This window comes from Tympanuchus pallidicinctus, unplaced genomic scaffold, assembly GCF_026119805.1.
Source record: "Tympanuchus pallidicinctus isolate F22 unplaced genomic scaffold, pur_lepc_1.0 scaffold1, whole genome shotgun sequence".
Taxonomy (NCBI): Eukaryota; Metazoa; Chordata; class Aves; order Galliformes; family Phasianidae; genus Tympanuchus; species Tympanuchus pallidicinctus.
Window position 1 is genome coordinate 6914413 of NW_026294618.1, and position 22327 is coordinate 6936739.

General features: G+C 43.1%; 2 protein-coding genes across 2 annotated transcripts in view; both read right to left on the reverse strand.

Annotated features, from left to right (window-relative positions):
* The window catches only part of MFSD2B (MFSD2 lysolipid transporter B, sphingolipid), a 34760-nt gene extending 31276 nt beyond the window's left edge, over window positions 1-3484 (reverse strand). The window contains exon 1 of the mRNA XM_052688473.1: window positions 3326-3484. Within this exon, the coding sequence (XP_052544433.1) occupies window positions 3326-3370 (45 nt within the window). The 5' untranslated portion in view covers window positions 3371-3484. The remainder of the gene's footprint in view (window positions 1-3325) is intronic.
* A 2836-nt stretch (window positions 3485-6320) lies between these two features.
* UBXN2A (UBX domain protein 2A) lies at window positions 6321-21747 on the reverse strand. The gene is given in 8 exon segments (XM_052688811.1): window positions 6321-7800; window positions 9621-9785; window positions 15109-15249; window positions 16751-16860; window positions 17684-17819; window positions 19056-19108; window positions 21554-21664; window positions 21667-21747. Coding segments are annotated over 8 exon segments (1086 nt in total). The 5' UTR covers window positions 21733-21747; the 3' UTR covers window positions 6321-7496.
* Window positions 21748-22327: the final 580 nt, after the last annotated feature.

Here is a 22327-nt window from a genome sequence, read left to right on the forward strand (position 1 = left end):
TCTTTCATTAGATCAAGATAATAATAGAGATATGGTAATGAGATCCCAAATGATGATAATATTTGGATGCATTGCCTTGATTCTGCATGCTATAAAATGTACTTAGCGCCATCACCTTCACTATATCATAGAGTTTTGATCAGTTTTAGACTTCCAGATGGAGCCTCTCATCATCTGATTGTTCTCCTTTGAACTGTTCTATCTGTGCGGGTGTGAGCAAGTGAGCACAGTGTCAGGACATTTCCCTTCTTCTGCATCTATAGAGAAAGAGCAAAAAGTCTCAGGCTAATCACAGCTCTCATTACTGGCTTAGTCACACGTACACCACTTCTGTTAGAGGTGGGATCCCATTATTGTGCCTAAGTCAAGCAAACAGTATCAGGACACTACTGCAAATTGGTGACACCACAGCAGACCTCACTTCTACTCCACATTGGTGATGGCAGCAGTGGAGCAGACTGACAGAATAGGGCCTGATGTGGAAGTGTGTATGAAGCAAAGGTGTGGACTTCAGTTCCACACGTGTGGAAAAAATGACACCCACTGACATTAATCAATGCTTCCTGGATGTCTGGAGACCAAAGAGTGGATATCAGCTCAGCGAGACGGTGGGTGAAGCATTTCCACTGGTGCAGATTGTTCATGGCTGGTGAAAATGCAAATGGTAGTGACTATATTGAAAAATAGTGCTTTGTAGCTGAGAATTTGATCCATCAAAATATTGTGCTCCTTGTATCTGTTGTTGTTTCCATGGAAATAAATAGGAGGGATTATTTTCGGAGCAACCTACACACGTCACAGAAGATCTACACATGAATAGCACGTAGTGTGGAGGGAACTTGGTTCATTTTAAACTTGCTGCCTGGTCCCCCCTACTGTAACTAATCAATCAGTTACTCAAACTCCTGTTTAAGTTTTACTGTAATCATTATGTTTTCTGCCTCAATATTTTTGAGGCACTGGTAGGAATGAAAGCAAGTCTCTGCACCTGTGGAGTGAAACTGTTCCTTCTAACTTCTGGGGCCAACAGTTAAAACTAGAAAAGCTGACAGGATCTGGGTGAGTGAGCCTCCCCAGCCTTCGTTGGGATTGCACGATGCCAGAAATTGTCTTGATAATCACAGAATCATTCAGGTTGGAAAAGACCTCAAACAGTCCAACCCCAGCCCAGCCCACTGTGCCCACTGCCCACTGTGTCCCTCAGTGCCACATCCCCACGGTTCTGGAACATCTCCAGGTTTGGGGACCCCACCACCTCCCTGGGCAGCTGTGCCACTGCACCACTGCTCTTCTGGAGAAGAAATGTTTTCTAATACCCAACCTAACACTCCCCTGGTGCAGCTTAAGGTCCTTACCTCTCATCCCAAAGGATGAGAACGTTGAAATGGCACCTGTGCAGTGATAGCAACCAGCAGCCTGGCTGTGAGCAGCTGAGGGAGGTTTTCTCTGTTACTCTGATGACCAAAGTCCCTGCTGCATTGCTACCTCGAGCAGCAGAGACTGATTTCTGAGAAAGCTGGTGAAAGCTTTTCCACCTGTGTAAGTTTGTTTGTAAGCTTAAAGTACTCCAGAAAACAGAGAGCTGAATGTGTGAGCAGTAATCAAGGGGAAAAATACAAAGAGATTGTACTCGACATTCTGCTGTGAGAATGCAGCTGAATACAAATTACAGAAACACCCAATTGCTTCTATGAGTTTTGGAAGGAAGGTGAGAGGATGGGGTAGGAGGTAAGAGAAAGTGATATTAAGATACATTATTTTCTATTTTCAGATTAACTTGAAAATGTTGTACTTGTAGATGCTCCAGTCATATCCAAGTTCACTCTGTTTCAAGGTAAACCAAAACAGTGTAATAGGTGAGAAATTTGATATTGCTCTTTAAATAGAGTTAAATATATTGTTGCAGAATAAATAATGCACTGTAGCTCCTTTATTTTCAAGTCTTCTGTGAGTAAAACCAAATTCAGTGCTTTACATTTTCTGTTCCCCAACAGAATGGGAATTGAATAGCATAACAGTTCATCTTATTTACTTTAGGAAAAAAAGAAAGTCTTAACCACACTGAAAACACTTTGCAATGGCGTGAAGATATTTCAGAAACATTACAGGCACAAAGGTCTGCTGCAGGCATTTGGTCCTAAACTATTCTTTATCTGTTCTGTCCAGAACCAAGGCAACATGTAATTTAAGAGTAACGAGAAGAGAAGGCAAAACCTGGAAGCCCCAGATAAATGCAGCTTTATCTGAGAAACAGTGACAATGCAGCTAACGAGGAGAAGCTTTTGAGTCAGCTTTTTTCTCAATGTAGTTGTAATAGTCAAAGCTGCTGTTCTGTGAGTGACCATACAACATCCTCTTAAAAGCAGGAGTGCCACTGTGACAGGTGGGATCCCTAATCTCTCATGTTAGCTGTCTTGAAGGCTCTCTTTGGTTTGTTAGAGACATCATAACCTGATCCAGTGCCTGATTTAGTGGCAACCCTACCTGTGAAAGGGGTTGGAAATGGATGATCTTCAAGGTCCCTTCCAGCCCAAAGCAGTCTGTGATCAGCCCATCCCCGAGCAGAGGAAATAGCAGGAATGGGGCTCAACTGCAGATGACTGGGAAGGGCACACCAAGGCTGGATGCAGCAGAGGTTTCTGGGGTACTCTTCAAGCTGCCAGCAGCATAGAGCCAAGAGGCTGTGCGAGCCAAAGGTGCTTTATCTTTGTTCAAAATGTTCTGATTTCTTCTGTGAACCCCCCCCCCCCCCCACCTGCTTTGTAAACCCCTAAATTCACACCAGAACTGCACACGCCCTAAAGCATCCAACGCTGACGAACCCCATGGTTTGGCTGTACCTCAGATTGTTACAAAGCATCCAGGTTTACCCGATGCCCCAAAGGCACGCAGGCGGCTGCACGCACCCTTCCACCGCTCCTCACTGCTGGCCCCACGAGCACCGGGGATGGATGGCAGCGCTGGAACCGCCTCACACCTGCAGCACCGATGGGGAGCGGCTGCCTGAGGAGCTCAGCGCCCTCGCAGCTCTCTCCTGCTACAGACACATGTGCCTAGACGGAAGGACAGCCGCAGGGCGTGAATGTGCTTTCTCCAGCCGCCAAATGGGACAGCAAGGGTTGTCTTCTATTCGAGGGAAAGCATCAGAGGTACATCGATCTCGATGACAGAGAAGGAGAGATCGAAGAGCTGAAGAATTCCTTCTTTCAGCTTTCTCACAGCCCTTCCGACGCACACACTCCCTTCTCGCCGAGGACGGAAAGCTGCAGACCACCTCTCGGCGCCTCGGGACCCGGCAGTCACCTACCCCCACTCGGCCGCTTACCTTCTCCTCCTCCCGCTCCGGGCTGTCCCTCGCAGCCCCCGCCATGGTACTGCGGACAGCACAGCCCCGTCCGACACCTGCGTGCCCGGGGTGGAAGGAAGGAGAGGGACAGCGCGGGCGATGCCCTCCCCCTTCCCGCCCGCAGCGCTCGTGAGGAGCCGAAGGTGCTATCTCTGCTCTCCGTGCTCTGGGGGAGGCATTTCCCGCGAGGGCTGCGGGTATCTTTCCGGCCTGCCGTGCCCTCACACTCGCCCTCGCTCTGCCCCGAGAGGTGACACTGAGGCTTTATTCTACCCGAAGCCGCTGGACAGCGGGAGCGCCCGCGGCAAAGGGAGCCTGAACCCGAGCCCGCCCCGCCGCCCCCCTCAGAGCCCCGCGCCTGAGGAGCGGGCAGCGACTCCTCGGCCACGGAGCGCTCGGAACTGTTGCAAGACTGCGAAGCACGACGGCTGCTGCCTTAATTTAGGCAGTACAAGTTCACCACCGACAGCACTTCCCTCAGCGAGTGAGTCCGTGGCAAGAAGTGCATTTTCAACGATGAGTTCTTTTCCTGTTTGTCAAAGAGGGTTTAAACACACCAACAAGCATCTCGTAAAGGCGGTGGCTAAGCTATGCATGCAGCATTTCCCCTTCAGATAGAGCTGCTGCTGCGGTTCATTATCTGCTATGCTCACTCGGTGGTAATAAGGACCATCACAACCACGTAGGAAAATTCTGAAAGAAGGAAGAATTTTAAAAAGTCATTCTATCACAACACTACAGTTGTTTTTAGCAGAAAGTCGAAACCCTGGCTTTACCACAAGTTCATTGAATCATTAAGGTTGGAAAGACCAATGAGATCCAACCATCTGTGACCAGTGCAGTACAGTGGGATCATCAGCTCCCTGATCCTGCCAACTACACTGTTTCTGCTACCGTTGATGCCGTTGGCCTTCTTCACCACCTGGGCACGCTGCTGGCTTACAGGCAGTTGTCTGTCAGTTAATAACCTCCACATCCTTCTCCTTACAGCTTGCCAGCCACTCTGCTCCCAGCCTGTAGCGATGCACGGAGTTTCTGCAACCAAAATGCAGTATCCAGCACTTGGTCTTGCTGAACTCCATCCCATTGCACTCAGCTCATCAATCCAGCTAATAAATTACTAGGTTTCACTTAAAAGCATTTAGACCCCAAAGTGTCCTTAAGGGCTAAGGGTGGATGCTGAACTGCTCAGTGCCTTATCCCAACATGGTATTTTTGGAACAAATTCTAAGCTAAATGCAAGTTGGAATATTTTTAACATTGGAATGCTTAGCTCAAACTCAACACATAGGTTCTTCTCTTTCACTTCAGACATTATATCCAAAATATGTGAAATCTTTCTTAGCTACGTTTACGTACTTATTCACAAAGGAAAAACTAGATAAAATACTTCCTCTCCCTGGCCAAAGCACAATAGGTGTCTACAGCACTGAGCAACAGATGAGCTGCCCGTAGTATCTGGACAGCCTCATTAGTCTTACAAATTGACCAAAACCAATTAGCTTTAAAACAGCTCTGTATTCACTCCAAGCATTTTCTCTCAGTTAGGACACAATCACAGTTTCTTGCCTTTTTTTTTTGTTTGTTTGTTTTTGTTTTTTTTTTTTTTTTTTATTAATAATTTCCTGAAAGTACTTTCTAGTCTAATATAAAATGGTGCTGACTGCACTAATCCTGACTTCTGAGATATCTGCTCCCAATTCTGTTCCCAGCACTGGAACAGGTTGCCCAAGGAGGTTATAGATGCTCCATCCCTGGAGGCATTCAGGGCCAAGCTGGTTGTGGCTCTGGGCAGCCTGGTCTGCTGGTTGGCGACCCTGCACACAGCAGGGGGTTGGAACTGGATGATCAGCCCAGGCCATTCCATGATTCTGTAATCAAGATCATTCAATTTCTTGCAGCACTTCAGACTACAAACACACTGAAGTCTACCAAAGCCGGAAAGCACACTGTATAGCCAAGAGAGAATCAATGTACCTGATCTCTTAAAACACTGGTAGCAGGAATGAATCAATGTTGAAATATTAAGCTCCTTTCCAAAAACCTAATCTTCTGACAACAAGCAAAACAACCTTACCAACCTAAACACTGTATTTTCTCCTTTTAAATTCCATTTTACATAAACACTTCATATCTTTTCATTTAATTTCTGTTGTAAACACAGGAGTAGTGTACTGCTACTTTGAAGTTACATGAACCTTTCAGATAAGAATAACTGTGTTTTACAATCAAGCATGTGTATTTCTCTAATATTTGGTTTTACATTAAGACTAATCCAAAAGAACTGATGAATTAAAGCCACTGTTCAAGCTAAGGGTAGAATACATGCCTGCAGGTGACTTGTCTCTTCAGTTTTATCAAGGAATTTGTCTGGTTATTTTTTCCTACAGCTAGAGATTTTGCAGGCTTTTCATGTAATGGAAAAGAGAATGGAAGAGCAAACAAAATGCAATTGTATAATTTGCTACACAAACCTGAATGATGCAGTAACACAGCAAGTTTATAGCACTGAAAGCAGTGCATACTGTACTGCATAGCTTTCAGATATTCACTTTTTGAATACATGGGAGTAGTTATTTGTGCAGTTGACTTCAATTTGACTGTCCTCAAATGTCCTCAGTGCTCCAGCACTGAGAAAGTTGCAAAGTTGCCCAAAGAGGCTGTGGAGTCTCCTTGGAGATCTCTAAGAGCCACCTGGATGTGGTGCTGGCACTGTGCTTTGAGTTCCCCTGGTTGGATCAGATGGACCCTCTGAGGTCCCTGCCAATCTCAGCCATCCTGTGACTCTGAGAGACACTCCGGAACAAAACTGGCAGTTTTATGTTCCTGTAAATGAAATAATCCTTAGCATGAAGTAACAGGACTTTTAGAAAGAATTAGTCATTTCAATTAAATAGTTTTCTATTTAGAAGAACAGAGGAGCCCAAAATGATCTTTAACCACGCAAAAGAAGTTCAACTCTGACAACCATCCATTTGTGTAGGTAGCACAAACAAGTCAGCATTTATTGAAGGCCCCAAGAAAGTCTTTACCGAGAGACTCTAGGTCCATACACAAACCCATATGTGATTTAACACAACCAGTACAAAATATATATATTTAGTCCTTAATGTTCTCCTTTAGCAAAACCTGGGATGGTTGGGTACAAATCTTATGCCAAAAGCACAAGGACAAAAAAAAAAAAAAAAAGAAAAAAGATTTAGATGGAAACGGGGTGAAGGGGTAGAGGAGAAGCCTCAGTTTTCAAATACAGATTTTACACATCTTTGAAGTTTGCCTACATGCTGTTGACATCTCATCAGATGGCTAGCTCAGGACAGAGACAGATATGTAGTATAAAAACAGCTGTGTCCCTCTAAGCCACTACAGCCACATGGCAAACTACAGAAAAATGAAGTTTGTCTGTGACGAGGCTAAAAGCAGATCTGTATCCTAGTGAGCCAGGTAGTTTAACATCACCCTGTCTGTAAGATACCTGTAGCAGAACACAAGAGACAGAAAATACTTCAACCATTAGGAATAACAATTCCTTCAGAGCTTACTTTGAGGCACTTCATATCCAGTATGCACCAGGCTACCTAATTTCAATCTTCTCACACATGCACCTACCATCATGTGAAGACTTAATAGGACATTCACACTGCAGATATTGTGATGAAATAGTAATTAAATACTAATGATACTTACACTGATTTTCAAAATACTTAGAGGAGTTCAAATGTGAACTTCCCTGCAGCATCTATTGCCTTTTACTAAAACAAGAAGGGAAACTGGAACAACTTATATTGAAGTATAAATTAAATCAATCAGTTCAGTTTCTCTTTAGTCCAAAGTGCAAAAATAAATATTGTTTTTCCCTAAAGTGTGTTACCAGTAGTAATTAAGTCTCAGAGTTCCATTCCACCTAAGTATACTCATTAAAGAACATGCTAGCAAAGCCAAGGAAATCATAAGGATAACCCCTGTCGTACAGTTACCTCTGCTGCATTATTCAGCCAGGCTCTGATCACCAAAATTAGTTGAAAATATGTTTGTCACAGCAAATTACAGCACAGCACACACCTGCTCCCTAAGATCACACTAGGTGAGAATGATAGTGCATCCAGATATTGCTGGTTACGTTTTGTCTAGTTCTGCCTGTGTGCAGCTTTCAGTTAGCTATAAACTGATCTGAAGTTGTGCTTTTGATAGTGGTTTTTTGCTCATTCCTGAGCCGTCCATTAGGTGCAGCAGCAGTTTTACAGTCATTGTCAGGAGCTTTCAGCACTGAGAGTCTAAAAGGTTCAGTTGTTTTCCGAAGTCTCTGAACAACAACAGCATTTTGCAACTTGGCTTCCTGTAGTGTCAGCGTCTCATCTTGCAGCTCTCGAAAGGGCAGGGAAGTAGTCAGCATGAAGGGAACACCTCCCTCTGATCCTTGATACTTTGTTATGAAGTCTCTGACGTGGCTTATTCTGAGAAGAAAAAAAGAAGACTCAGCATCAGCGTGCTCCAGCCTTAACACAGAACACAAACACAACACACAAAGAACCACCTCAGGAACAGAATGAGACATAACAGCTGATGGCACAGAAATGGAGAAATAGGTATCCTTAATGCTTGGTTCACTCGAGAGCAAGAAAATAAAAAGGATTCAAATGCTTCACCATGGCTCACGGACGGCTGTCACACAAATCTGCTATTTCTTAACCAGCTGGTGGAGCTCTACTTGATGTTTCCATAGCCAAGAGCCAGAACGAGGAAGCCTTTAGTATATGGTACATGCAGCAGAACCATAGAAGAAAAAGCAAAATTTGCAAAGATTTTTGCAAAATTTGCCTGGATAACTAGTTAATTAGGTTAATTAGTAGCCTCTCTCTCCCAAAGTAGGAGCAGTAGTAAATTCAAGATGCCTGCTAAGATGCAAAGAATCTTTCAAGAGTAAGCAAGACACAGGTTCCCAAGGATTTTTTTTCCCCTGTTGAAGTACAGTTGTAAATAATACTATTTATCACAAAGAAAAAAACTCCTTAATATACTTAAACCTGTTAAACTTGGAATAACAAAGATAAAACCTTTATCTGGGAGCTTCTAATTAAAATAGCAATTGATCTTTCAGCAGTACATCACAACAACATTTTGCATCATACCTTAGGCTGCTAAGAGTAATAAATCAGTACAAGTCAAGCACCTGAGCTCTTCTTCCAACCATTCATAATCTCAGCACGGTCAGGATAGGAGTCAGGATAGGATAGGAGTAAGACCTCTGGAGATCATCCCCTGCTAAAGCAGGTTCCCTACAGTAGGTAGCACAGGAAAGCATCCAGAAGGGCTTTTGAGTATCTCCAGAGAAGGAGACTCCAAAATCTCTCTGGGCAGCCTCTATTTACAGTTTATCTCGACAGCAGTCTGGGTTGTGTTAAAACCTACGATCACTTTAAAGTGATTCAGGCAGAAACACAGGCAAAGTAACCTTTGCATATGACATGACTGTGTGTACTGTGACAGCAAGTTACAAATTGGAGAATGGTCCCTAAAGACAGCAGTTCCAAAATTTAATGTTAAGCCATTAATTCTACTTCCTCAAGGTTCCTTCATACATCTGCTGTGCTGACACCTTCTGACTTCATCCCTATTTATAAGCCTCTTTGGGAACTGGAAACTGTAGTAATTAAGAATTAAGCACACTAGATGCATTTTATTCCAACCATGCTGACAGGACAGACGTGCAGGTGAATAAGCTCGCCTGCTTAACTTTGGCCCTCCCTGCATGATCCTCTGGCTCAGCTCAAAGTCACATCCTCCACTTCCTTTTACATGCTGGAAGAAATACAAGTGGATTTTCTGCAACTCAACAGCTGCTGTCTGCTCAACAACTAGCAGGTTTTCCTTTTTGAATAAGTGATTTGCTCCAGATGTAGTCATTCTGTAAGAGACTTGTCATCATAAAAGCCACATAAATCCACTTAACTGTTTCTTCCAGCAGTGAACAATTCATACACCTTAACTTCCACTAACCTAAAAACCTCCAAGTTTCCTCAATGGATTTTGATTTACACTCAGTTACGAGCTGACTGGTAACATCAGCTCACGTTTCTCTCACACTCCTCTTACTTATTTGCTAAAAAACAATGAATTTTCTCTACAATAATTTCAAAAAGATACCCCAGATAGAGCCAAAGAGCAAAGCAACGTTAAGTGAACGGGAGAGGTAGATGAGTTACAGATATTGGACGTATCATACGTACAGTTGTAGCACAAATAATTCAGATGTGAGCACAAATAACAGCATTACCTGTGTGAAACGTTGAATTTCTGAATTATCCTCTCCCCATCCGCTAACCAGATCTGGATGTTAGTGACTGGCTCCAAATCATTTAAGGGTACTACAGGAAGACGTCTTTTATCAGCAGCTGCTTGATGATCCTCTGTTCCTTTAGAGATTATCCTTGGAGTAGCACTGAAAAAAAAAACAAAACAAACCCAAGTTAAGACTTCCCCTAAGTTTGAACCCACGTCCAGATCTCTTCTTCTAGAGCTCTCTGCCATGCGTCAAAGAGCAAAAAGGTTATGGGATTTGATATCATTAAAAAAACTAGAACAAAAAAGCAGAAAACTGTGCTAATAATTCCACACGGAAGTCTTCAACATGCTGAAGAATTTGCTTGTCTGCAGTAAGCATTTTACAAGACAGGGAACTGACATGTCAAAGGATTAAAGCACACAAGAGAGATTCTTTGTGTATTTTTGTACTCTAATCACACAGGTGAAACTATAAGGGGCTTAAGTTTGAATTTGCATACTCAATGTTAATTTTCAGTGCAATGTGATTACAGTAATTCAATTTAACTGAAAGCTGTTAGCCTTGATTTAGACTCCAGCGTCATTTCTTCCAGTTTAGAGACACTCTTTAGAGAAATTGATTTAATGTGGAAACCCAGGCTTGTGCATACACTTAGCTTTTGATTTGCAAAGCACTTTCAACAGCTCAACGTACCATAAGGGCAAAGAAAGATCCATAAAATAGTTTGACAGAAGGCTTCAGTTAAGTGTATGGTCTTTGGAAAAAAAAATTACTGGCACAAATACTGGTTTTGAAACATCTAGAGCTTAGGTTTCTTTGCTTTCAGGAGCAAGCTCGTTCAGTATGTACTGTTTAAGTCATCACTAAGGCCTGATCCATTGGGCACATCCTCAGCACACATGATCATGAGCAGATGTTTGCTTGCAAACCAATAGCAATGATTTAAGGAGTTACCATTTCTTCTGAGCTCTGTAGTGGTTACTGACTACATGAGTGCTTCACAGTGGTTTCAGACAAAGCTCAACTCCACACACCAAAAAAATCACCTATTGTTTCTTGAGGGAGAACTCACTAAACAATAGAACAACAGATCTTAACAATACTGTTACAGACAAACAGCATCCTTATGTTCTTGTATTGTGTTAGTTTAATCATAATGCAGGACAGCCACAGGTCATTTTTAATTAAAAATGAAGATATCTACTGATTTGATACATTCAAGCTAAGTCTTCTCAATCTGAAGCATTTCAAGAATTCTCTACCACTCATGTCCAGATAAGTGTTCTAACTCCCAGACTATCAGCCAGTAGAGGCACTTTTGATTTCTTCCACTGAAACTTGACCAAAAAAAAAATTAAAAAGTTAAGCAATCTCATTCTCAAACGATAAGAGATACTCACTACAGATGAAGGCAATAGGCAGAAACCATGTGGGGTGCAAGAAATAGGAAGCAATAGATTTCAAGATGTGCACCTGTACAATGTTCTGGTTGCAGTCCAAGTAGAGGTGACTTACTATCATCCATCTGCCCTATTGATGTACTTATCTCACACTCAGCTTCTCGTCATGCTTGAGCTCAACAACAATAACAATAAACCCTAGCTGCAGTCCAGATTTGGAAAAAAAAAAAAGCCCTTAAGCACCAGCAAGATAAAGTTAAATAATCTTGGCAATGGAAGTAAAAACAAAAATAAAGTCCAAAGCATACTTAAGTCCAGCAGTGATCAGCCTTCTCTGGCTGTCTGATAGTGCAGTCCAGTTCAGGGCTTACTGACATGTAAGCAGCCACACATGAGCCAGCTGTCTCCAGGACAGCGGATGCTGGAGAGCCAACTCACTGTGCACTTCTGCCCAAGCTAAACCAGGCACGTTTTAGTCTCATCAGCTACAGCTGTAGTTCACACAACTATCTTACATATACACAAACTTTGATGCTGTTCTCAAACCACCTCTTCCCTCTTTCCATATCTCAGGGCTCGTAGTAGCATTGGAGATGATTCTTTAATAGCAAACATGTGCAGAACTGAAGGCAACATATCAAACTAAGCTGCAAGAGAAAGAAGAACTCACCAAGTTCTAAAGCATTTCCACACTTAAATTTGTTCCTGTAAACTGACAGATAAAGCCATCTAGTGGTGGGAGCTCTGACCGAAGCCACAAACCAAAAACGTAAGTCTTCTATGAGTCTGACATCAAACCATCATCATTCCTTCTAACAGTTCATTCCTTTTACATCTTCCCTTGATAATCTTACAAAGACTGAAGAGATACAAAAGTGTCCAGGCAATTTTTCAAATATTGGGCTTTTTCTCTTTAAATATTGTGCTTACCCAGACTAACGGGAAGAATCTTGAAGCACACTGCTTTACCCTAAGAATGTTATACAGCAAATCCATTTTGCTACAAGTGATTTCAGTCAACAGCACAGCTAAGGTCCTTTCTAAGGCTGTTTTTAAAATACCTTGTTAAACTTAACAGAGATTTTCAGCTGCAAATCTTGTGAGAGTCAAGCTATTAAATGAACCTGAGTGGGGTAAATAAACCTGAATATATCCATTTGTTATGCAGGTACCTGAGGTATATTGGAAAAGTCTTTGTTTCTCCTGTACAACATAAATGGAGAGGATCAAACTCATTTGGATTGCATTAAAAATAACAAATGAAAACAGTTCTAGCTCCTCTATTTTTCCCCCAAGCGAATTTTAATGAGGTGGTCAACAGACCAACTTCTATTGAGACTCCATAACGCAGCCACTCATGTAATTCATTCACCTGGGAGCATCAGCAGAGAAATCTACAGAGATTATTATGAAGTTTAACTGATAAGCAGGTCATAAGCTAAGTAAATCATTCAGTCATTTGTCTCTCTCTTTTAGTTAAGCACATGAACGCAACTGCGTACAGGGAGTTCTACAGCTTCAACCTTGTTATGTTGTCCTTGTTTCAGCTGAGACAGAGTTAATTTTCTTCATAGCATATGCTATGATGCTATGTTTTGGCTTTAGGAGAAAAACAATGTTGATAACACATCAATGTTTCATTTGTTCCTCATCAGGGGTTACACAGGGCCAAGGACGTTTCAGCTTTTCCTGCTGTCCTGCCAAAGGGAGGTGAATGAGGGGACACAGGGAGCTGGCAGGGGACAGAACCAGGACAGCTGATCCAAGAGATCAAAGGGCCAAAGGGATCTTTCATATCAGTTGGCATCATTTAAAAAACAATAAAACTGTAAGAAATTGGCTGGGGGGAGGAAGGGAGGGCTACTGCTTCTCAGGGACTGGCTGCATGTAAGTTGGTGGGTGGTGAGCAGTTGTGTTGTGCATCACTTGTTCTGTAAGTGTGAACACTTGTGATCACCACTGATACCATTTCTCGCTTCCTTTTCTGTCTTAGCAAATAAAAGAAATTGCAGGTTGAGATAAAAGCTTTTTTTTCCTCCCAATTCTTTCCCCAGCTCATTGAGAGGAAGGGGTAGTGAGCAAAAGACCACGTGGTTCCAAGCTGACTGCTGGGTTAAACCACAGCATATCCATCTCAGACAGTATTATTATTTCCCCAAAAAGCTCTTCTGTTCCAAGAGTAGCATATGGATGCAATGGACATTTGTTAACATCAGGAAGCGAGGACCAGTTTACAAAACACTCACGGCTCATGTTTCTACCACCAGCAAAAAATATTTAGTAGTCTTGAAAGAAAACATTCTGATACCGTAGCACTGAATAGACTAGCAACAGCAGGAGGGCGCATTCTATCCTGTTCATACAGAACAAAATTGCTGAGCAAGTTGTGGGATGTCTCAGTGTGCAAAACCACTCAAGCGAAAGTCACAGAATAGCGCGCTTCCAGAACCTAACGCGCCTACTGGGAAGCCAGATCATTACTTGCTGTAGGCATGACAGAGCACGACAAGCAACTGAACAACCTGCCACTTAGCCCTGCTTAGCAGCAGAAACCCAGCATGCTGAAGATCTTTCTGCTTCCGCTATCTACATGCCTACTGGTAAATGAAATACGATTCAGTTCTTGACCTTTGCTCAGGATTTCAGTGCTACCAGAAGCGAGACTTGAGGCATTTCTCATCCACCTCTCAAGGGAAGTTCTCCCTATCGACCCTATCAACCCAAGCCTACAGCAACTGAATGAATGGCCTGTGCTGCTGAAACAGATGAAACTGATCAAAGATGCTTGCTTCTCTAATGCATCCAGAAACCACTCACTCTTTGCCCCATCAGCCTTTTACGCTGTTACTCACCTCCTCCCCCAGCCTCACCCAGCTGATGCTTTTCCTCAGCTTGAGCCTGAACAGCAAACCCTTTCCTCTGCATCAGAACAAGCTGTTCACTTCAGGCTTCAGCACAGCCTACAGGTCACCAAGCAGATCTACCACTGAAGGTTTCCTGTAGATTCCTGGTCACTGTGTTTCATTCCCAAGGCTGAAATCTTCTTTTTTATGCATGCAAATCTTACATGACAGAGATACATGAAAGATGACTCAGCAGAAGTAAGCTAAAGTTGCAGAGATTTATACAGGTGAACTCCTGGCTTGCCCCTGTGCAAAGGATTTCCAAAATGCGGTATGGTCATAAACCACGTCCAGTTTTTGTGCTGGTTGACCCTATCCACCCACACAGAATAAAGGAAAGAATGAGTGAGAAGTCAACCTGCAATGAACACATAGTTAAATGCTGAAGATCTTCAGCAGAATACAAAATAGTCTTCTTCAGCTCCAACACTCAAATTCCCCTTTTTTCATAGAAAGTACTGTACATTAACTTTTAACAGCACAGCTTTTTTATTAAGCCACAGAATAAAAGAAACTGGGAACAGTTCTTTGAGAAAATACTGTTCACATGGACATTTTGAGAAAAGAAAGTCATTAAACTCCTGTCTGTGTGAGCAGGACCCCAGCCAGCAGATCGTAGGAGCTGATAATCCCCCATACAGCATTCATTAGACACGCCTAAATACTGAACTCAGATTTGGCCCCCGATAAAAGGCCAATAAAAGAAAAATATTGATAACTTGGTGGGGGTTCCATGGAGAGCCACAAAGATGTGCCTGGGCTGGAACATCTGCCTTGGGGGGAGAGGGTGGAGAAGGTGGGCTTGTTCAGCCTGTGGGAGAAATTGTACTAGGGGCCTTCGCAGCAACCTGCCAGTACCTACAGGAGGTTATGGGGCTCTTCACAGAGGATATAAGTTGAAATAAGGTAAATTCAGATTGGGTATAAGGAAAAACTTTCTCCCTCATGAGGTCAGGTCACTGAACCAGGTTTCACAGCCTCCATCATTGCCGAATTTCAAGGCCCAGCTGGATAAAAGCCTAAGGAATCTCATCTGTCCCCACACATGAGCCTGTTTCACAGGGAAGCCTGGATTAGAGAACTCCAGAGGTAGCCTCCAGTCTGGGTTATACGATCCCTTACCGTACGTACACCTTCCTTCAGCTATTCAAGCACAGATTACGTCAAGTTACTCACCTTCCTAATCTGTAACCATGACCAGAAAAGGGATGAAATATTGGCTTTTTTGATGACAGATACAATTCATCTTTTTTGTCCTCCACTTTCACATCTACCTCTTCCTTCTCAAATACTTTCTGCAGCTCAAAAGGCAGCTCCCTTAAGAAAAAAAAGACATCAGAAAAAGAATTATTATACTGTCTCAGTATCCAAAAACACATCAATGATTAATACCAGCTGTGTTTACTCTTGTAAAGATCATGCTTTAATAATTTATTAATAATCGTACTAACTGCATGATATGCAAATAACTCCAAGTTCTTGAGCTGCAAATTAAATACAACTTGAACAATAAAATAAGACAATGTAATTCATTGAATGATACTGAAATTTACCCAGCAGTTACCGCACCAAAGTACATGCAGAGGGTTTAATATTACTGCAGTGATACACAGCAAGTTCTTTTTTTTTTTTTTGTAACTCATGGGAATAAAAAAAAAACAAAAAAACACAGAAAACAATGATAAACTTTTAAGGAGAAAGACTGAGGTTAGAAACAATGTGTTTAATTACTGGTAAACAGGAAACTCAGCTTTAAGAAATCAGATCCCTAACAGCTACAGTCTTTAGTGCAGTAACATCACTCAGCAGTGCTTTATTTGCCTTAAGCAGAACACAAGGCCTTTGTCTGGGTGGTGCTTAGTGCTAGCCTACCATCACCAATTATGCAGGAACCATCTGGTATTTACTTAGCATCTCCATAAAGAAACAGAGAAAGGGAGGTGGTAAACTTTTGACTTCCGCAAAGAAAGTAGAGGGCTCTCAACAACGCAATCAACTGCTATTAGAACCAATGCAGGTGACACGCATAAGGTTAAATGTAAAATCAGTAGTTTTTGATGGGCTTGTAAAGCACAGAAGAGATGAAAAATAGTAAAATAGTATGTGAATTAATTACACCATTCATGAAAATGAGTTGTAAAAGAATATGGTGCAAAATTATTTTCTCCCTTTTATTTGTATGGGATGGGGAAACTACAAGTGAAAGGCTCAAATTATACTGGTTTCTACGTTCAGTCTGTTTTTTTAAAGTAAGACTGCATCAAACACTAGCAGAAATCATTCCAGCATGCTCAATTTCAGTAGTTGGATAAAATAAGATCACTACATACACACACAAGTGAGTGAAATAGTAAGTTTGTACAAGGGAAGATGACTGCAATTGAAGGCTGATTGAAGCTTCCCGGAATTACAATGCAGCAACTGCGCCCACCAAAGGCTTTTCATCAATGAGAGGAAAACAAAGACCAGCAAACCAGACGTGCTTAACCGCTTGCACACAGACTGCCAGCAGAAGTAGCATTTGAGCACTGGCTATTACTGGGCACGATGACTTCCTTTTTATTTCATTCTGTGTCTGCTGTGCCTCTTACCAACACTCACTTTTACCTACTCCATCAGCAACTGTATGACTGCTTTCAGTTGCAGTATGTGAAACTTGTGAATGTGAGAAATCATCGGCATGGCAGGAAATGACAGTCAGCAGCCCGTGCTCCTGCAGGGCTACTGGAGTGAAGCAATGCCAAAAATTTGGAGTATGAGCAAACTGTAATCCAAAGCACGTTAACTCAGGCAGATGAGGAACAAAAAACTCCCTCACCCTTTTTTAACGGAGTCCAAGAACTGCTGATTTCCAACATCAGTGTAGCTTCTAAGTTCACCATCATTTACTGTAAACCCATTTTTCCAAAGTTTAATGATCACATCAACCTGTAGAGCAAGAACAATTTTCAATTTAACACTGATTTAAAACTAGCTTTATATAACCAACCAGCACCTATGATTTTGAACCATCCAGTGCATGGAATAAAAACGCTAAGAGAAGACTCACTATAGTGTGTTTTGACCCTGTCTTGGCAGGTAGACTGACAGCAAGGGGGAAGTGAGATTTCTAAGCATCAATCAGTTAGAAGTAAACCTCACTCTAGTCTTTATGCTTTCTTTGGGCAAAAACAAGCAGAGGGGACAATCACCTCCCTCTCCCTGCTGGCCACCCTTTTTTTAATGCAGCCCAGAACACAGCTGACCTTCCAGGCTGCAAGCACACTCTGCTGGCTCATGTCCAGCTTCTCCTCCACCAATCTTTGGGAGCAACAGAAATACATAAAAAGGACAGAACCTCTTACATACAAAGCCATGCTGAGCATCCCATTACCACCACAAGTATATAATAGAGAGTAAGTGAAAAAACCTGGATTATTTCTTCATAGAAAGGCTACAACTCTTAAAAACTTCCCTGAGATGGCAGTTGTCACTCCTTGCACTGAATCAGAAGCTCTCTCTCTAGCAATTAATCAGAAGTGCATGAGCTAAGTCCCAGAACAAGAGTTCTATAGTGGTTTTTGGGTATCAGAAGCAGAATTATAGGTTTGGTTCAGCCAGAGATGGCAGACTGCTCCTACTGCTGTCTGACTTCTGCATACATTTTCCTACAGGTGTATTGGATAAGACTGCTGAACTTCTTACATTTGTTTTCTGGAGTATTCCTGGAGTGCCATTATGTTAAATTAGTATTTTTTTTGTCAGCATCTACCTGGTTCTTGACTGCAGTTGGAGACACGCATATTGCACCAATCTTCTGAGCTTCTTCAAAAAGGTCATTGACAAAATAGTCATGGTTTTGTTCCGTACCATTCAAAATCTGGCCATCAGTTCTTGACTTACACATCCTGCAGAACAAATGCACAAATAACAAAGATGTTCCAGACAGCACAGAAGACAACAAGCAGTTACCCTAGAAGTTCAGTACTAAAATACATGCTCCCCTACACCAGCTTACTTGATTGTTAGAAAACATCAAGTCAGCTTTGTATCATGCCTTTTGCAGCTTCAGGAACCTGTAACTGCTATTATTTGCACTTCAGAAGCACAAATGAAAAAGCGACAATAGGAAAGGCAAACTCATATATGAAAAGATTCTAAACATGGTATCAGAGCAAGGAATGCATCTCTGGAATGGAACTCAGACCACTGCCACCAAAAGAAAGATCTTTAAAGCACCGCCATGATACAGGCTACAGTGACTTCAGCTTTAAAAGCTGAAACTGAAGATTTTAACACCTTGAAGATGGCCAGAATATTAAAAAGAGATGCATCAGCCACTTCTTTTTGTAGAACATTGTATACATAACAGCTATTCCTCTGTTAGACTCTGACCAATCACAATGCAGATGTATGCAAGGTGAATGAACGATTATGTTGCAGTTTAGATTCTTTGCATACTAAGAGGATTATGCAGGTTTTGGCAAACATTGCAGGAGTTATTTCAACTGGAGATTCAGATGTCTATTTTAAGCAATTCGGGAAAAAAAAAGTATAGCTCTTAAAAAAAATCCAGTTTTATGAAGAACTCTGCAATAAATTCAAGGAGAGCAATGCTTGAACAGTAATGAGCTACATTTGCATTAAAAGGAATTATTGTTTGCAGTGCCTCTATGCAACAGTAGGAATCCCTAAGGATTAATGTATTTTGGTAAAGAAAAACTCAGTGACATTAAGAAAGACTTCAGAAGCACGCTGTACCATGCCTATATTCATTTTCTCAGAGAACAAAACAAACTTGGAGCATTATCTGAGGCAACAAGCCGCCTTTATCTCACAAGCATATCTGGAAAACTGAACACCTCCATAGTAAATGTCAAAGTACACAGTGAGTTAGCAAACTGCAACCCTGTCTTTCCATTTAAGTAAAATATTTATGCCACTTCTAGCATCTAGGAAACACTCTGGGTATTTGAGAAATCTTCAAGCAAAAATCTGTGGCTTTTTTTTTAAACTTCGGTGTATGTGGAACAGAAGGTACAGAAGAAAAGACTGAATTCTGAAATTTAAGAGAAAGTTTAAAAAGTCCTGATAGGACAAAATAGGAAGGAAAAAGAAAACAGCTCAGGGAGATGAGAACCTACCATTCTTCCTTCACAGTTTTGACATTGTCCATGTTTTCATCCTGGTGCTCCTCCTAAATAGGAAAAGAGACAGTTAACAAAACAAGACCCACACAGACAACAGCAGGCCACACGCCTGGCACTCCTGCCTACTGCTGAAGCTGAAACGGTCTGTAAGTTTCTCCTGTGTTGAAAGTGAGTTTAACCAGAAATCTGAACCTTTCCCCTGTCCCTCAAAATCCCCCCCAGTCTCCAGATGGTTGTTTCTAATTTGATGACATGCGAACCAAACATCGCTTTCAGACCTTTAAAATGAAAATTACTCTCACATAAAGAAATAAGTTCCACAATAATCACGTGAATTGCAAATACACATCCACAGCCACGCCAGCTGAGGAAAAGGAGATCACATTCCTTCTCTCATCAGCATGACTTAAAATCCCCTGATTCTCAGCAACGCTGGGAGGCAGTCACAGGAAAACTGCACTGCCACTGCAGGCACTCCGATGACCTTCACTTCAGCAGAGCACATTACCCAAAGGTGCAAGATTTGTCAGGTTCCTCTTCCTACCGTACCTTAACTTATTAGTGCAGCATTCAAACAACTACATAATGTGCAATTATCATTTCTAGTCTATCACCCAGTTGGAAAGAAAATCCTGGATTCAGATGTACTAAATATACTACAGGATTAGTTTGCCAAGTCAGAGAATGCCATACCAATCTTCTGAGCTCTCTGAGGAGAACTTACAGAGAGTCACAAAAAGCTAGAGACCCCCCAAACCACCCTAAAACTAAACAAGCTTCCAGAAGGACATAAATTTTAAACAGCAACTGTTTAAGTATTTCTGGACACAGGTTACACAGATCACGCTCTGCTCCTGGCAGGATTAGGACAAAATCATCATATTGTGCACAGATACCAACATCAAACTAAGCAGCAATAGCCCATGTGCTCCCAGGAAAAAAAAGATCATGTACAGCAAGACAGAAATAAATTTAAAATGCTCCAACCATCTAACTTAACAAAAGATGGAGATGTTAGAGGAAACAACATTCACTGAAATGATAAAAAAAAAACCAACCAACCAACACATAAGCTTCCAGTTCAGTACTAATTCATGTTCTTCTGGGATGCTGATATTGACATTCTTTCATCTCAAAACTCAGCAACACACTTTCTGCTGAAATGTAGGTAAGCCTTCAGAAAACACTCCTAACAACCACAAAGATTCACTCTGTGTTACTCTGAGAAAGCTCAGGCAGCCTTCAGATTATTTGCTTCTACTATATGCTAGGTCAGAAAACTACTCTTAGAATACCTCTGACATGTCATATAAAAGATGTGGTACGGCCTTTTTTTTTTTTTCCTTACAAACAGAAAATTATAGTTGGTCAAGCCTGTGCCGGTACATTGCAACCTCATGAGTGTATCTGACTGCTGCACTTGGAACTCTGCACCTGCCCTGGAAAACAGGAACTTTCTGTAACCAGCATAAGAAGAGGCTTAATATTTTTATGTTCATCAGCTACTCTCAAATTAACTTTTAACACAACTAAGTAATTTTCCTGGATTAAATCTGTGTTTGCGTGTATCTTTTGCCCCCAAGCCACCTCTAAGTGCCTGCTTCTGTTGATTTCTCTGCGAGCTGTCAGCAGAGCTGCTGACACACGGCACAGTGAGGGAGCTCAGAGGATTTCTGAGGCCTCCAGCCCCCACCAACAGCATTCAGAACCGCTCAGCTGTGAAAGTCGCCGCTCCCACTGAAGCTTAACAGCCTTTAGAAGGTGTTGGGTTGCAACCAGAAGAAAGATACATGCTAATATCACGGAAAGCACAATGCAGCGTGTTGGTGGTCACGAGCAAGGAGCCATTCGGGCACAGCGACCAGATGAGCCCTCGGTGCTGCAGGGGGAGCAGCTCCCTCCTGCCAACTTCTGACAGACGTCACCCACAGCGCTGGGAGTTTCGGTACGGCTTTTGTGACAAACGTATCGCAGAGCTGAGCTTCCAGCTGCCGAAATTAAACAAAATAAAGGGGAATGCGGGGCTGCCAGCCTCCCAGCGGCTCCCAGAGGAAAGCTCGCCGGCTAACTTCGGCAGAAGCACAACTTCTCCAGCCGCAAGCTGAGCGCGCTCTGCCAGCGCAGCGCCCAGAAATGACGGACGCGGCTGAGCGCACCGCAGCGCCCAGCGACGGGGAACAACTTACGGGAGAAAGCCGGGCACGGAGGGAGAGCGCCAAGCCGACGCGTCCAGGTAAATGCGGCTCCAAGATTTCCAGCCAGCAACGCGAGTCCGCGCATATCGAAAAGAAACGCGGAAAGCCTCCAGAGGCGCCTCCCCCTCCGCTGCCCCAAACCCCGACCCGCCCCAAGGGCAGCCCGCGCAGGGCTATATTTAGAGCTCCTGAGGTCACCCCGCGCTGAGGCGGGGCGGCTAAGTTCAAGCACTGCTCGGAGCAGAGGGGCCGCCGGCTCGGTAGGACCCGCTCCCCCGGCTCACCGCACCAACTCACCCGGCCTCGCAGCGCAGCACCGCCCGCGGCCTCCGCTCCGCACCAACTCCTCGCTGTCCCGCGCTCCACTGCGCATGCGCGGCCAGAGGCGGCCCGGGCACCCACGGCCGGGCTGGACCGGGCCGGGCGGGGAGGAGGGCTGCGCCCCGCCCACAGGGAGGGCGGTGTCGGGGCGCCATGTTGGAAAGAGTGCGAGTGGAATTCAGCTTCCTTCGGCTCGTTCCTAATTCGCTTTAATTAATAGGAAATCCATGAGTGAAGTGCGATCGATGATAATTCTACAAGCAAAGGTCACCCGGTGTTTTCTTCACGTGTTGTGCAGTCCCTTAAGTGTAACAAACAAAATGACGTTTTTCAAAGCTATGACTGAAATGAGATGCTTAACCTCTGAGGCACGGACACCTGACCCCTGGCAGCTGAGTTTATTCCCCTTCATGCTGCTATACATTACATCACACCGAGCCACTTGAAGGCAATTGGCCTTCAGTTTGAGCTGGATGACATCTAACTGTGGCTCCTGTCTACAAATGTGCAGGGGAGAGTTGAGCATAGGGAGATCCGTATGAACACAAGGAACAACTTTACTTCGAGTGTAACAGAATTCTGGGACTGACTGCCCAGAGAGGTGGCGGAGTTTCCTGTGGAGACATTCAGGACTCCTGTGAATGCTTTCTTCTGTATCTGCTGTAGGGAATGTGCTTTAACAGGAGGGTGGACAAGATGATGTCCAGAGGTCCCTTCCAACCCCTACAATTCTGTGATTCTGTTGAGTTT